The 15,724-nt window shown below is 40.6% G+C and overlaps 1 protein-coding gene across 1 annotated transcript in view; it reads left to right on the plus strand.

Moving 5' to 3' along the window:
- Appbp2 (amyloid beta precursor protein binding protein 2) overlaps positions 1 to 15,724 on the plus strand; it is a 40,422-nt gene that overhangs the window by 17,589 nt on the left and 7,109 nt on the right. The window contains exons 4-10 of the mRNA XM_075991242.1: positions 76 to 199; positions 6,085 to 6,253; positions 8,200 to 8,289; positions 10,582 to 10,649; positions 10,728 to 10,833; positions 11,865 to 11,989; positions 15,534 to 15,619. Coding sequence (XP_075847357.1) covers positions 76 to 199; positions 6,085 to 6,253; positions 8,200 to 8,289; positions 10,582 to 10,649; positions 10,728 to 10,833; positions 11,865 to 11,989; positions 15,534 to 15,619 — 768 coding nt within the window. The remainder of the gene's footprint in view (positions 1 to 75; positions 200 to 6,084; positions 6,254 to 8,199; positions 8,290 to 10,581; positions 10,650 to 10,727; positions 10,834 to 11,864; positions 11,990 to 15,533; positions 15,620 to 15,724) is intronic.

Below are 15,724 nucleotides of genomic sequence, written 5' to 3' on the forward strand. Positions count from 1 at the left end.
GTTTTGTTATAAGCGTGTCATTGTAGCTTACAGTTTACTGAGTCACTTAATGTTACTGATTTTCTTGCTCTTCAGGTGGATTTCTTTCCGATGCAGGCTGGTACAGTGATGCTGAGAAGGTTTTTCTGTCTTGCCTTCAGTTATGTACTCTACATGACGAGATGCTTCACTGGTTTCGAGCAGTGGAGTGTTGTGTGAGGTAAGCTTGGAGCAGATCCTATGATTTGGTGGTACTTAGTATAGGGTACTTGGTGTTAGTGGTTTGGGCTCAGAATTCTGGGTATACTCCCAACAATTGACTAAATCTCTTAGATGGTAATTATGCCATGTTTTCAGTAGTCCAGTCTCCATCTCCAAAATGTTCATGAATCCTAAGCACTTCAACCTTTTATTTCCATAAAAATATATTAGATCTTTAGAAAAAAATGCTATCTGATCTTAGAAAACATAGGAAGGAGAGAGACTCATTTCCTCAGTTTGCTTTCAGCCTGTGCTGTTCTTTTCACTTTGACTCAATACCTGACAGAATCAGCTTAAAGGAGAAAAGATTTCTTCTGGCTTACATTTTAGGGGTTCATGCTGTTCATGGTAACTTGACCCCATTCTGCACTCAAAGATAAACATGGTAACAGAAGCACATCGGAGCAGGAGTGCAAATAAAGTCAGGACAAGTTGTAGCCCCCAAGATGTGCTCCTGGTGACCCACCTACCTTTTCCACCTCGGTCCTACCTGCTTCTCACAGTGTCCCCGTGATACCACGTCATTCATTAATCCATTGATTAGTTCCCAGTCCTCATGGTCTGTCTCTAGGAACCCAGAGGTTATGCTTTATTAAGTAACCTAGGCATTTATTAAGCCAATTAAGTTGACAGTTAAGATGCTCACATTCTGTATTTGTGTGTGTGTGTATGCGTGCATACATGTGTGTCGGTCTGTCTGTCTCCGTGTCTGTTTTAAGACATTGTCTCACTGTGTGACCCTGATTGACCTGGAACTCACAGAGATCTGCTTGTCTTTTGTCACCGGAGTACTGGGATTGAAGATGTGTGCCATCACATTCATATCATTCCATATTCATTTTATCTGTCTGTCTGTCCTTGTTTGATTAGTTTATCTAGACAGGGTTTCTCTGTGTGTAGCTCTGGCTGTCCTGGAACTCTCTGTACACCAGACTGACTTGAATTCACAAAGATCCTACTGCCTCTACCTTCTGAGTGCTGAGATGAAAGGTGTGCACAACTGCCACCTGGCAGTATTTTTTTCTTTTAATAATTTGTTTTTATAACTAATTATAAATAATATATTTATAGTTATAAATAATTTATTTTAAAATTTTAGATTTGTTTAAATTTTATATGTATGAGTGTTTTTGCCTGTGTGTATATATGTGTAGCATGTAGGAACATTGACTGCAAAGGTGAGAAGTAAGTGGGCATGGGGTCCCCTGGAACTATAGTTACAGGTGGTTGTGAGCCACCATGTGGGTGCTAAGAATTGAACCCAGGTCTTCTGCAAGATAGTAAGCACTCTTGTTTTGTTTTTTGAGACAGAGTTTGGTTTCTCTGTGTAATTTTGGAGCCTGTCCTGGAAGAGTAGTAAGCACTCTTAATTGCTGAGCCATCTCTCCAGTCCCTTAGTTTTATTTGTTTGTTTGCTTGCTTGCTTGCTTGCTTGCTTGCTTGTTTTGAGCTAGGTCTTTCTACATAATCCTGGCTGTCCTAGAACTCACTATGAGACCAAACTGGTCATAAACTCACAGAGATCTGCTTGCCTCTGTCCCTCAAGTGCTAGGGTTAAAGGTGTGTGCCACCATACCCAGTTTAGTTCCTTGATTTTTTTAAAAATTACATTTATTTTTGTATTTGGTGAAGTGGGGGCAGGAAGTTGAGGTCCATGTAGCAGTGTTCACAGGAGGAGAGGACAGCTTGCAGGAGTCAGTTTTCTCCCTCCGGCATTTGGGCCATAGTATTGAACTCAGGTTGTTAGGTCACTTTTACCCTCTGAGCCTTCTCAACAGCTGGTATTATGTAATTTGTTTTTGTCTCATCTGTCTGGTATGGATCTAGTATTATTTCTTTATTTTATTTTATTTTTGGTTTTTCGAGACAGGGTTTCTCTGTAGTTTTAGAGCCTGTCTTTGAACTAGCTCTTGTAGACCAAACTAGCCTCGGACTCAAAAAGAACCACCTGCCTCTGCCTCCCAAGTGTTGAGATTACAGCCATACACACACACACCCTTAGTCTTTTTACAAATTGTTTGTGGGGATGGAGCTTTGTCTCAGAGGTTAAGATCAATTCCCAGCACCCAGATGGTGGCTCGCAATCACCTGTAATGGGATCTAGTGCCCTCTTCTGGCCTGCAGGTACACATGCAGGCAGAACACTGTATACATAATAAATAAATAAATCTTTTTAAAAAATGTATTTGTTTGTGGTGTGTTTGTGTACATATTCATGTGTATGTGCACATGAGTAGTAGACACATATGTGAATCTATGTAGAGTCATGTAGTTGACATCAAGTCTTCCCTGACTGCTTTTCCACTTTATTTGCTGAGGTAAGGTCCCATCTAGCTATTGAGTTTGCTCCAGGAATCCCCTGTCTCTCCCTCCCAAGAACTGGAATTACAGACTGCCACCAGGCCTTATTATGTAGGTAGGTTCTGGGGAATCCAAACTCTGGCCCTTAGGTTTCATGGCAAACACCTTCTCCACTGAGACATCTCTCTAGCCAGTTTTCATTTTGTTTTGACTCTGTGGTGTGCAGGTAGACGTGAATGTACACATAAGCTCACATATGCCCTGCCTCTTGTGTGGGAGTCAGAGGACAACTTTTAGGATTCTATTTTCTTGTTCCACTAACACCTGGGGACCAATCTCAGGTCATCGGATTTCACATGCATCACTGTCTTTGCCCTTTGAGCCATCTCGCCAGTCCAGCTCTTCTGTCTTGCAATAAATATATTTATAAACTGAATGACTGAATGACTTCTATGTTTGCTTTTTTTCTCATTTGAAACTTAACATAGTTTGACCTGGTAAACAATAGTTGCTTTTTAGCCCAGCATGATGGCATATGCCTTTAATCTCAGCACCTGAGATGCAGAGGCAGGAGGGTCTTTGTGAATTCTAGAACTGCCGGGACTATGTAGAGACCCTGTCTCAAAAAAAAAAAAAATTAACCAACCAACAACAACAAAAATAAACCCAGTTACTTTTTGTGGTAGTAGTTGATAAGGGAGGTGTGATTTCACATTGTTAATTGTCAAAGTGCAAGTGGGAATCTTGGCAACACACCCGTGAAATGCACCGGAAGTTCCTTGGCTTCCATCCTGCTTACTTTCAGCCCAGATGGGTCTCTGTATGCTTAGTGTATGTTTGAACAGACCACCAGTGGGACTGGAGGAAGCAGCAGGCGGTGCCTTTCTGGCATTAAATAGTCTATCATCTCTGCATGTGCCAGAGTAATGGCCAGAAATGATCTTCCTCCTGGAGTACTCATGGTAAATAAAGGGCATTGGCAACTCTTGATTTCCTTTTACTCGAGAGAGTCTCATGTATACCAGGCCATCTTTGAACTGCCTGTGCAGCTGAGAACTACCTTTAACGTCTGATCCTCATGACTCCACTGTCCAAATGCTGGGATGGCAGATCAAACCACTGTGTCTAGTTTATATGGTTTAAACCTAGGTTTTATGTAATTGGAGGTTTCTCTCCAGCCCACCAGTTCCTGAGTAGTCACTCTAAGGCTTAATATTAATTACAAACTGTTTCACCTATTAGCTCTATTAACTATCTCTTACAACTTAAATCAATCCATTTCTACTATTCTGTATTTTACCATGATGCTTGTGGCTTGTTACATCACATCTTGCTTCTCCAGCAGCTGTTGGTGTCTCCCTGACTTCCCTTTTTCTCCCTGTATCTCTTTTGAATTTCCCACCAGACTCTATTCTGCCTGGCTGTTAGCCAAAACAACTTCTTTATTAACCAATGGTAATAACATAGCCACAGCATACAGAGAGACATCCCACATCAGTATCATGCATGCAAAATAGCCATACTACCAGCTGAGCCACATGCTCTGTAGCATGAATTCTAATTGTTCTTAATAATAATAATAAAAACCAGGAGTCAGCTATCGGGTGAAAGCTGAAGGATCAGAGAAGCAGAGCGGTCAGCCACTAGAGAGTTCTTACCTCTGCCAGTGCTCAGACCGAAGGGGTGATCTTGTCTCCGTGAATCCCCAAAGTGAAAGCACTCTCTATGAACCTCAGACTGCTTCTCTGGCCGAATCCTCAAACTGAATTCCTCCAGCTCCTGTTTCCTCCTACATTATATTCCTCTCTCCCTCCAGTCGTATTCCTCCTTGACTCCACCCCCCTAGTGCTGGGATCAAAGGTGTATGACTCCCACATACTGAGATTAAAAGTGTGAGCCACCACTACCTGGCTCTCTGAGACTGGATCAATCTTGAGTGTAAGGTGGGTGGCCTTGAACTCAGAGATCTTTCTGCCTCTGGGAGTGCTGGGATTAAAGGTGTGTGTCACCACTGCCTGGCCTCTGTTTCCTAGTAGTTTAGCTCTGTACTCTGATCTTCAGGCAGGATTTATTTGTTAGATTACAAACAAAATATCACTACAATCCTCAGCCCTGTTGTTATTTTGTATTTGTATGCAAGGTCTTTCTATGGTACCCAATATGGCCTCAGACTCATTCTGATCAGTTGATTTGGTTTCTTTTTCTCTTCTTTTTTTTTGAATTTTCGAGACAGGGTTTCTTCATAGCTTTTGGTTCCTGTCCTGGAACTTGTTCTTGTAGACCAGGCTGGCCTCGAACTCACAGAGATCCGCCTGCCTCTGCCTCCCCGAGTGCTGGGATTAAAGGTGTGCGCCACCACTGCCCGGCTGTTTTTCTTTCTTTTTTTTTTTTTTAAATATTTTTATCTGTAGATGCTTTACTCTTAAGTTCATATTCTGCTCAACCTTGACTGCCCTGCTCAGAAATATAGTCATTCCACCCACCATCTAGAGTATCGAGATTAATTCTCCTTCCTTCCAGTCCTTTCTCTTCTCCAGTGCTAGGGACTGAATTTAGGGCCTCACACATTATTAGGTATGGAGAGCCTCTACCGCCTAGCTGTGCCTGCTTCTCACATGGTTTTGACAGTTCATTATTTAGACCTAGCTCTGCCTCTAGAGTACTGATATTAATGCCCTGCTTTGTTTTCTTTTAAATGTCTTTTATGTCTTTATTGCCAGAGCATTTTCAGAATGTAGTGGCCTTATAAATAGACATTGCATTCAGCCAGCACTATAATAGATAAGTATTTGTCCTATAGTCTGTAGATGTATAGTCTACTGCGGCCTTTATGTTGATACACTTGCGTACTCATTAGGTTGTTAGCATATTAAACATTATTTTGTGTGGTGTGCTCAGGATTTTCAGCCACAGAGGGTATAGGACAAATAGGTATCATCGTTACATTATTGAACTTACCTTAGTGGTACAGTAAGCTAAAATGAACACTTAGGAAGCAGCATGAATGAGAGCAGTGGCAGCTGATGAAGTGATACACAGACATCCAAAAACTGAGAAAGAACGGTAATGGTAGGTGTAATAAGTCAGATTATTTTTTATTTTCTTCACTATTTTCTGCATTGTATTTGAATTTGGAACAAGAAGGATTCTTTTTTGTTGTTGTTGTTTAGCACACGCTGAATACACAAAATACATGAATATTTAGAGAACAGAGTGAATCGACGAGATTCATCACAAGAAGCTCTCAGCATTATCAGCAGTGCTGTAGATAGAAGTTCTTTCTAATGCAGCCTCATTTCTTGTGTCCACTGTCTTTTCATTTAGGTGCTGCACCATTATTTTAAGAGGTTTTCAGGGACCAGGTGGTGGTGGCTTATGCTGGGAGGCTGTGAGTTCAGGGCTAGCCTGGTCTACAGAGCAAGTTCTAGGACAGGCTCCAGAGCTACACAGGGAAACCCTGTCCTGAAAAACAACAACAACAAAAAGTTATCAGGGTCGCTATGCTGGAAGTACCAAAAGTAAAAGCTTTTTTGTCTTTTTCAGGTTGCTTCATGTGCGAAATGGAAATTGCAAATATCATCTAGGTGAAGAAACATTTAAGTTAGCTCAGACATACATGGATAAGTTATCAAAGCGTGGCCAGCAAGCAAACAGAGCTGCTCTCTATGGAGAACTATGTGCACTTCTATTTGCAAAAAGCCACTATGATGAGGTGAGTTGGCTTGCTGTTTTGAGACAAGGTCTTTGTAGCCTAAGCTGCCTTTAAATTTGTGGTCTTCCTCTATCAGGGCAACAGGGGTTGCCGACCTGTGCCACACTGTTTCTAGGTAGCTCCCATTGGAACAGGGTAAGCCAGTTCTCTTACCTGTCTTCTGAGTTACATTTCAGGTATTGGGTGGTCCTCAGGGTTGTTGCTTTGTTTTTTTGGATAAGACAAGACTTGGTAGCCTGAGGCTCGGGCTCCTGAGTGCTTAGATCAGTGCTGCTCAGATCGCAGGCAAGCACCACCACTCACAGCTTTCACATGCTAGGTTCCTGTCGTAGGTTTCATTGCAAAATGGAAAAATACTTCATTTGCTTTTTGGGTTTGTTTGTTTGTTTATTTGAGACAGGGTTTCTCTCTGTAGCCCTGGCTGTTCTGGAACTCTCTCTGTAGACCAGGCTGGCCTTGAACTCACAGAGATTCATCTGTGTCTGTCTCCTGAGTGCTGGGATTAAAGACATGCGCCTTTAATTTAAAAATAGATTTGTTAAATGTAAACATAGATTTATTTTTGATTGTTTCATGTATGTCTGTGTGTTGCCGTGTGTACATGAGTACAGAGGAGGCTAGAAGAGGGTATTGGGCTCCAGTTACTACAGGTGGTTGTAAGCAATCTAGTGTGGATGCTGGAAACAGAATGTGGGTCCTTTGTAAGGCCAGCAGCTACTCTTAACCACTGAGCCATCATTCCAGCCCTTTTTCATATGTATGCGTGTGTAGTATGCATAAGTATGCATATATCTATTCACATGCTTGTGAGACCATGTATACATTTCGGCAGGTGGATGTATACATTTGTATACATGTGTGCAGAAGTTCAAGAATGATATTGGGAATCTCAATCACTATTCCAGCTTGAGGCAGGACCTCTCAGTTAAGCTCAGAACTTACCAAAATGGGTTATCTTGCTGTCTTCTTTCTTTATATAATAGCAGTTGTCTATCCAGGGTAACTTACTTTGGTTTTTTTGCCTTCTGCTAATCACTAGGAAAAGGTCATTTTTGTTTGTTTTGCTTCATATTACATAGATGCTAGCTCATTGCCTGCACTTGACCTCTGTAACTTTCTTTTCCATAATAATAGACATACTATGTGCTGTGTTATCAGTTAAATGTATCAATGAACATGAACTGCTTGTAATATCCAGTATAAAGTAGGCACTCAACTAAACACATAATTAATAGGGAAAATTATAGCTGGGTATAATGGTGTGTACCTTTAATCCTAACAACTGAGACAGAGGCAGTTGGCTTTCTCTCAGTTTGAGGCCAGCCTGGTCTACATAGTGAGCTCTAGGCCAACCAAGGTTATAGTGAACCTTGTCACTGATAGAAAAATGGGTGGAGGGAGGAGCTGAAATGTTACAGAAGGGAAAGGAAACTATGTGAAAGCTAGTCTAGGACTGAAGCCTTAAAATATACTTAGTTCACTGAGGGGCTGGAAGAAGGGGAATGTTTGCTAAGGCAGGGTCAGGGAGCTGCTGTATGCAGTAATTGCTTCTGGAACATAGAATATAGAGCACACCTCATTTCCTGAACATATATCCCATCTTTAATTTATAAAAACTATAGGAGTGTTTTGATATAGGATTCATATATAGGTTCACCCCCAGCTCACTGAGCTCAGGAAACTCCTGCTGCTGTGGCCTCGCTGACTCTGAAATGACAGGTGTGTACCACCATACTTTGCTTGAGGAAGATATAGATATAAGAGTAGAAATAATGTGATCAACTCAGCACTTTCAAAAGATTACCTCAGAAAATTTCAATTATAAATATTTTTGTGTGTTTAAGTATTTTAAATCTTGTAAGAAAAATATACAATAATTTCATTAAACACTGTCATTTAGTTTGTCACTTTGTTTCAGTTCTTTCTCTTCTCAATTTTTTTCAAAGGCGTATAAGTGGTGCGTTGAGGCAATGAAGGAAATTACAGCAGGCTTGCCAGTCAAAGTTGTGGTGGATGTTTTACGACAAGCTTCTAAGGTGAATATGATGTCTAAAAATAAAATGTTTTTAACAACAGTCTTTGATAACTGACTAGATCTGTGTTCTGAGTTTCTGTGCTTAGTTTCTAATCAAAACTGTTCCATAGCTTAATCCTAGCACTTGGGAAGCAGAGGCAGGTGAGTGTCTGAGGTTAACCTGGACTACATAGCAAGCTCCAGGACAGCCAGGGCTACATAGAAAGACCCTATCTCAAAAAACAAATAAAAAACTGCCTCATAAGTTTTCCATCATCAAAGAAACCTGTAAAAATAATTGTTTGAGCTCACTGAAGTACACATCACAGTAATATTTGATGCTTGAATTTTTGTCTTCCTTAAAGCTGTGTAGTAAACTCAGTTTCTCATTGGAAATCGTGTGGACCCATAGACCTAGAGCGAGGCTGTCTTCTGTAGGATTTACCTTCCTTCTGCATTGCATTTCTCAGTGAGAAAGCTTGTTATACTGGACCTGATAGACTGCCTTTGATTTTTCTCTAGTTTCTTTTTTTGTAAATAAGTATAAAAATTCTTTGAGGCTATTTATTAGTACCTCAAAGTTAGCTTTAGTATACAAAAGCCTTGAAATAAAGCACTGATGAACTTTAATATATGTTCTTTGTATCGAAGTTACTCAAACTTGAGTATTCCATTTTGGTTGCTTTTATCTGAGTCATTTCAATCGGAAAAAAGACTGCAGATTTTTGGTTTAGAAGACATCACTGTTTCTATGAAATAGTAAAAAGTTATTTATTGAGATGTGATCTTGGTATGTAACTTCAGCTAGCTTTAAACTTGCTATGTAGTCAAGACTACCCTCAAATTGTGGTTTTACTTGGGCTACAGGCATGTTCCAGTGTGCCTGAGTCTCCATTATTTACTTTAGAGAATGTGAATAGCAGCATAAATACTCAGATGGCATCCATATGAGAAAAAGATATTAGCATGCTTAATTTAAACATTAAATATATGCTTTAGGAAGTAATACAACATGCAAAATTTGTATATGCACATGGTATTTAGAGTTCAAAAACTAGAAGTCCCCATGGTTCAAAATATTTTTTTTTAGTAAAGCTGGCAGTTTTGGTAGTGGTGGCCTTTAATTCCAGAACTCAGGTTGCAGAGACAGGTGGATCTCTGAGTTTGAGGCCAACCTGTTCTATAGAGCTAGTTCCAGGACGGCATCAGGTGCTGTTTAACAAAAAGGTCCAGTCAGATGGTAAAGGCACTTGCCACCAAGTCTGACACCTGAGTTCAGCCCCTTTGAGACTTTCTTTGAGAAAGAAAGAACCAAATGTTGTAAGCTGACCTCTGACTGCCACACATTCTATTCATTTGCATACCTGTGCATGTGTGTGTATACAATAAGCTATTAACAAATAATTTTAAAGTATGGGACTGGAGGGATGGTCGAGCAGTTAAATATTGCCTACTTTTCCAGAAGACTCAGATTTGATTCCCAGCACCCATATGGCAACTCACAAACACCTCTCACTCCAATTTTAGATCTAACACCTTCTTCTAGTATGCATACAGACAAATACCCCACACATGAAAACCATATTTAAAAATATATACATGTATATGTTCATATAAAGAAAGTGAGAAAAGTTCATTGTAACCCATTCCAGAAGTGGAATTTGTACTTAAAAATATTATGCTGAATCTTCCCCCTGACATTTTAGTATAGTGTTATAAAGAGGTAGGCTTGTACCAGTTTGTGAATTACTTTTGTTGTAACATTTATACTGGAAATAATTACCAGAATTTTCCCAAGTTGTTTACAGATCTATTTCTTTAAAAATGTATTCGAGACTTGGAAAGAAATTACAAATTGAGGCTACCCCCCCCCCCCCACCTTCTGCTACAGGATTTCTTTGTGTATTGTTGACTGTCCTGGAATTTCACTCTGTAGAACATGTTGGCCTCGAACTCAGAGATCTGCCTGCCCATGCCTCCTGAGTGCTGGAATTTGGAATTAAAGACATGACCACTCTTGCCCAGCAGAATCATCGATTTTTTTAAATTAATTAATTAATTAATTGCTTTTCAAGACAGGGTTTCTCTGTAGCTTTTGGAGCCTGTCCTGGAACTAGCTCTGTAGACCAGGCTGGTCTCGAACTCCCAGAGATCCTGCCTGCCTCTGCCTCCCGAGTGCTGGGATTAAAGGCATGCGCCACCACCGCCCAGCTTCGATTTACTTTTTTTAATTGACTATTATAGTGTGGTCTGAAACTATACTTAATGGTCGTGCACTAATCAACTGTTTAATAATTTCCCTTTTTGTCTTTAGGCTTGTGTAGTAAAACGTGAATTTAAGAAGGCAGAACAATTAATTAAACATGCAGTGTATTTGGCACGGTAGGTGATTGTTATTAAAGATACTGTTTTAATATGTTTCTCAACTTTATATCCTAATAGTTCTTTATCTTTTTATAGAGATCATTTTGGATCCAAACACCCAAAATACTCTGATACGCTGCTAGATTATGGGTTCTACTTACTCAATGTAGACAATATCTGTCAGTCTGTTGCAATTTATCAGGTATGTTAGTGGTTATTTCCCTTTACTTCTAATCTAAGTTGATTTGCTGACCTATATTTGTTGCCATTTTATGTAAAATAACTCTTCGAAGGGCTGGAGAGAAGGCCCAGTGGTTAAGAGCTTTTTTTTTTCTTCAAAGGACCTGGGTTGTATTCCCAGCACAACTATCTCTAACTGCAACTCCGAGGGATCTGACACCTTCACACAGACATACATGCATATATGCAGGCAAAACACCAATAAAGTAAAAATAATTAAAAAAATAAAAAGGCCTTCCTTACTCTTGTAGGTCTCACCATTGCTCTTGTAGGTCTCACCATTGCTTTACTAAGTGTTATGTAAAAGACATAAAAGTCAAATGTTTTAAGAATTGAAGAGAATCATCCAGGACTATTATCATAGACTGTGGGTCCATATTCCACCATACTTTCTGTTGCCTAGGTGATGGCTTTACTTTGTGGCATATTTATCAAGGGTCAGTCTACCTGCCTTTTTGCCAGCAAGGGTTGATAGCTATAATTTTAGGCCTTAAAATCATTATTTCAGATAAATGGTATCCTGTACAATGGCTCTAGACAAGGTATCAAAGATTTTTTTTTTTCCCTTGGGACAGGGTTTCTCTATATAACAGTCCTGGAACTCAGTCTGTAGACTAGACTGGTCTCACACACAGATATCCACCTGCCTCTGCCTCTTCAGGACTGGAATTAAAGATAATTCTTATTTTACAGTTCTCTTTTAAAGAAGGGTGTAAAAGAAGCTGTTAGGGCCGAGGCTATGGCTCTGTGGTGAAGCGTTACCTTGTTCATACTCTTTGTTTCCTTACTACAAAAACCAACTGATGGAATTCCCAAAGCAGGTGTTATCTTCACAGAACCAGGTTGTTGTGGGGTGACTTTCAGGTTCTGCTCTTGTTTAACTCCAGCATGACTTCCCATTTGAAATTTAAAGGATTAGGTACAGAGAATGTGAGGATAGTTAATTTAACTTCAGTAGTATACAATATTACTAAATGTCTATGGTTCTTTCAGGCAGCCCTTGACATTCGACAGTCAGTGTTTGGAGGCAAAAATATTCATGTAGCAACAGCTCATGAAGATTTGGCTTACTCTTCCTACGTTCACCAGTACAGCTCTGGGAAGTTCGACAATGCCCTGTAAGTTCCCCCTTTTCCAACAGAGATAATACTGTTCCCCTGTAGTGTACTAGTCCGTAAGTATTGTGTGGATAAATTTGTCTTCCTGTGGTAAAATGTGTGAAGTCATTTAAAAATCATTTCAGTTGTTAAGGCATCCATTTAGGCTTCCTTTGGTTTCAAATTAAAATTTATTTATTTCTGTACGGAATGAGCTCTTTTCAGTATTTCCTTCAGTGATTTTTCTTTGAGTAATTAATAGTTTCTGTCTTGGTGACAAATTTAACAACCTCCAAACTTGTTTCTGAAAACAGAAAAACTGGGTAAACTATAGCTCTTTTTTTTTTTTTTTTGGTTTTTTGAGACAAGGTTTCTCTGTAGCTTTGGAGCCTGTCCTGGAACTAGCTCTTGTAGACCAGGCTGGCCTCAAACTCACAGAGATCCGCCTGCCTCTGCCTCCCGAGTGCTGGGATTAAAGGCGTGCGCCACCACCGCCCGGCTATAGCTCTTCTTTTAAATGTATATCTAAGCCTGCAAGAGTGAGGAAAATTCCCATCAACAAAGAATGGTCTCTAAAACCCTCAGCCATGAACTATGACCTACATGGAAAACTATTTTCATGGGTCATAGGCATGCCCATTTGTTCATCTGTTTCCTATGACTATTTCATGATATTAGACTTAAGTAGTTGCAAAAGAACTTGTTACCAGCTGGGCAGTTGTGGCACACACCTTTAATCCCAGGACTCAGGAGGCAGAGGCAGGCAGATCTCTGAGTTCAAGGCCAGTCTGGTCTACAGAGCAAGTTTTAGAACAGGCTACAAAAGCTACAGAGAGGGGGCTGGAGAGATGGCTCAGTGGTTAAGAGCATTGCCTGCTCTTCCAAAGGTCCTGAGTTCAATTCCCAGCAACCACATGGTGGCTCCCAACCATCTGGAATGAGGTCTGGTGCCCTCTTCTGACCTGCAGACATACACACAGACAGAATATTGTATGCATAATAAATAAATAAATATTAAAAAAATCCTTGATTACATTTGCGCTGGAGAGATGGCTCAGTGGTTAAGAGCACTGGCTGCTCTTCCAGAGGTCCTGAGTTCAATTCCCAGCAACCACATGGTGGCTCCAAACCATCTGTAAAGAGATCTGGTTCCCTCCTCTGGCGTGTGGAGGCAGAAAGTTGTATACATAATAAATAAATCTTAAAAAAAAAAAAAAACTACAGAGAAACCCTGTCTCGAACCCCCCCCCCCCAAAATGGGGGGGGGATTTGTTGCTACCATAACAAATTTTCTGTGTATACTCCTTACAAAGAAAGTTCTCTAGATCTGATATAGACGAGGAAACCAATAATATTTTGGAGGAACAATGAAGGCAAAAAGAAGGCCAGGTAGGACATACCTATAATGCCAGCACAATGCTGGGTCTAGAAGATGAAGAATTCAAGGCACTTGCTGGCAAGTGTAACAAGCTGAGTTCATCTCTGAGACTCGTGAGGTGGAAGGAGAAAATTGACTCTTGATCACTTTCCTCCAAAATTTTTTTAGGGCAACTCTGGGCTATCCAATGAGTTCCAGGCTAACCAGCATTACACAGCAATGTTGTGTTTCTTCAGAAAACAAACAAAAAAGCCCCAGAGACTTTCTTTTTGGCTTTTCAAGGCATAGTTTCTCTGTGCAACCCTGGCCATCATAGAACTCACTCTATAGACCATGCTGGCCTCAAAATCATACAGAGATCTGCCTGCCCCTGCCTCCCAAGTGCTAGGATTAAAGGTATGCACCACCACTGCCCAGCACCACCTGCTTCCCCTTGAAGGCTGGGAATTTTAAACAAAATTCATCCTCCAGCATGGTTGAGCCTTGTAAACATACTAACTTACAGAAGCTAGTCACAAAGGATCACAGTTTGTGTGGCTTTATTTATATATGGCTAGATAGGCAACTAGAGATAGAAAGTGAATGGTTCTTAGACCTGGGGTGTTGGAGGAATGTGGGGATTGCTAGATGTATCTAGGAATTGTTTTAAGGTGATAAAAAGTATCTTAAAATTGGTTGCAGTGGTGGATGTACTCTGAATATACTAAAAACATGGTAGCACACCATCACTCAGGTGAGACAGGATTGCCAGGAGTTTGAGGCCAGAGTGGGCCACCAAATGAAACCATGTCTCAAAGAAAGAAATCAACAGAGCTAAGGAAAAGGCACCTGTATAGTCACTGATATCAAAACTGTGCAGAAGCCGGGTGGTGGTGGGCGCACGCCTTTAATCCCAGCACTCGGGAGGCAGAGGCAGGCGGATCTCTGGGAGTTCGAGGCCAGCCTGGTCTACAAGAGCTAGTTCCAGGACTGGCACCAAAGTTACAGAGAAACCCTGTCTCGAAAAACCAAAAAAAAAAAAAACAAAAAAAAAAAAAACAAAAACCCTCTGTGCAGAAATCAAACAGCATGTTAGTTAAAAACTAAAGAGAACTAGTGAATTTGAAGATAGACAGAGATAAGAACTTTGAGTGGGGAACTAAAGAGATGGCTCAGTGGTTAAGAATGAATACTGTTCTTTCAGAGAACCTGCGTTTGGTTTGCAGTGCTCATGTCTGGTGTCTTAGAACAACCTGTAATTCCAGCACAAGGGAATGTAACACCTCGCCTCTGGGCTTCTCACATGCACATACCCATACTCAGATACATAATTTAAAGTGATAAAAATAAACCTTTTTTAAAAAAAAAAGTTTGATTTTTAAGGGAATAACAGGTATAATAGGCAAGTAGTTTGTCTTGTGTTTAGTGGGCTGGGCTGTGAACAGACAACCAGGTGTTCCCATGGACAGGTAACGGAAAAATCGGGGAAGTGAATGTTTTTTTTTCCCAAGGGACTTTATATACTCTGTTCTGTGAAAGTAAGCCATGCGTGCATGGAAGGAAAACACTGCTGGGGTGAGAGCATGGGTTTCTTCAGAAATTGCTAGGTGTATATGACTGGAGGCTAAGAGGGTTGGTGTGGGAATGGCAGGAAATGACGTCAGACAGAGAAGTGGCAGAGATCAGTCTTGTAATGATAATTAGGACTTTTATTTTGAGAGAGATGAAAATACAATGGATGTTAAAAGTTCAATTCACAATAGACTGAAAATTTAGGGCTGGGAATGAAGCTCAGAGTGCTTGCCTAGCATGTAAAGAGATCCTGGATTTGACTCCAGTTCATCAAAACAGGAAACTCTGATCCTTAAAACCTCATTTTTTAAAGCGTTATGTGTATGTATCAGAAAGAGTGTGTGTGCGCGCACGTGTACATGCACACACACACGAATACAGATGCCCATCCAGATCCTCTGAAACTGGAGTTAACAAGAGTTTGTGAGCCACCCAATGTGAGTTCTTGAACCTGAACATGGGTCCTGTGGAAGAACAGTCAGTGCTCTTAACTGCTGAGCCATCTCCCCAGCCCCAGAACTCTATTCTTTGTAGTTTTCCTAGTACTTTCTGTCAGTATTGTAATACATGTTGTTACGGTTTTTAAATCACTTCTAACTAAAAAGAAACACTAGACTCTATCTATGTCTATTGCAGATTTCATGCAGAAAGAGCCATTGGTATCATTACCCACATCCTACCTGAAGATCATCTTCTTTTGGCCTCTTCAAAGAGGGTGAAAGGTACCCTTTGTAATCTAGCATGAGACTCTTAATCTCAGGGTTGTGGGTTTGGGACCCACGCTGGGCTCCAATTTGTAGTAGGAGCACGAGGCAGGCTGCGTTGGC

Source organism: Microtus pennsylvanicus, chromosome 11 (assembly GCF_037038515.1).
Source record: "Microtus pennsylvanicus isolate mMicPen1 chromosome 11, mMicPen1.hap1, whole genome shotgun sequence".
In the NCBI taxonomy this organism is placed as follows: domain Eukaryota; kingdom Metazoa; phylum Chordata; class Mammalia; order Rodentia; family Cricetidae; genus Microtus; species Microtus pennsylvanicus.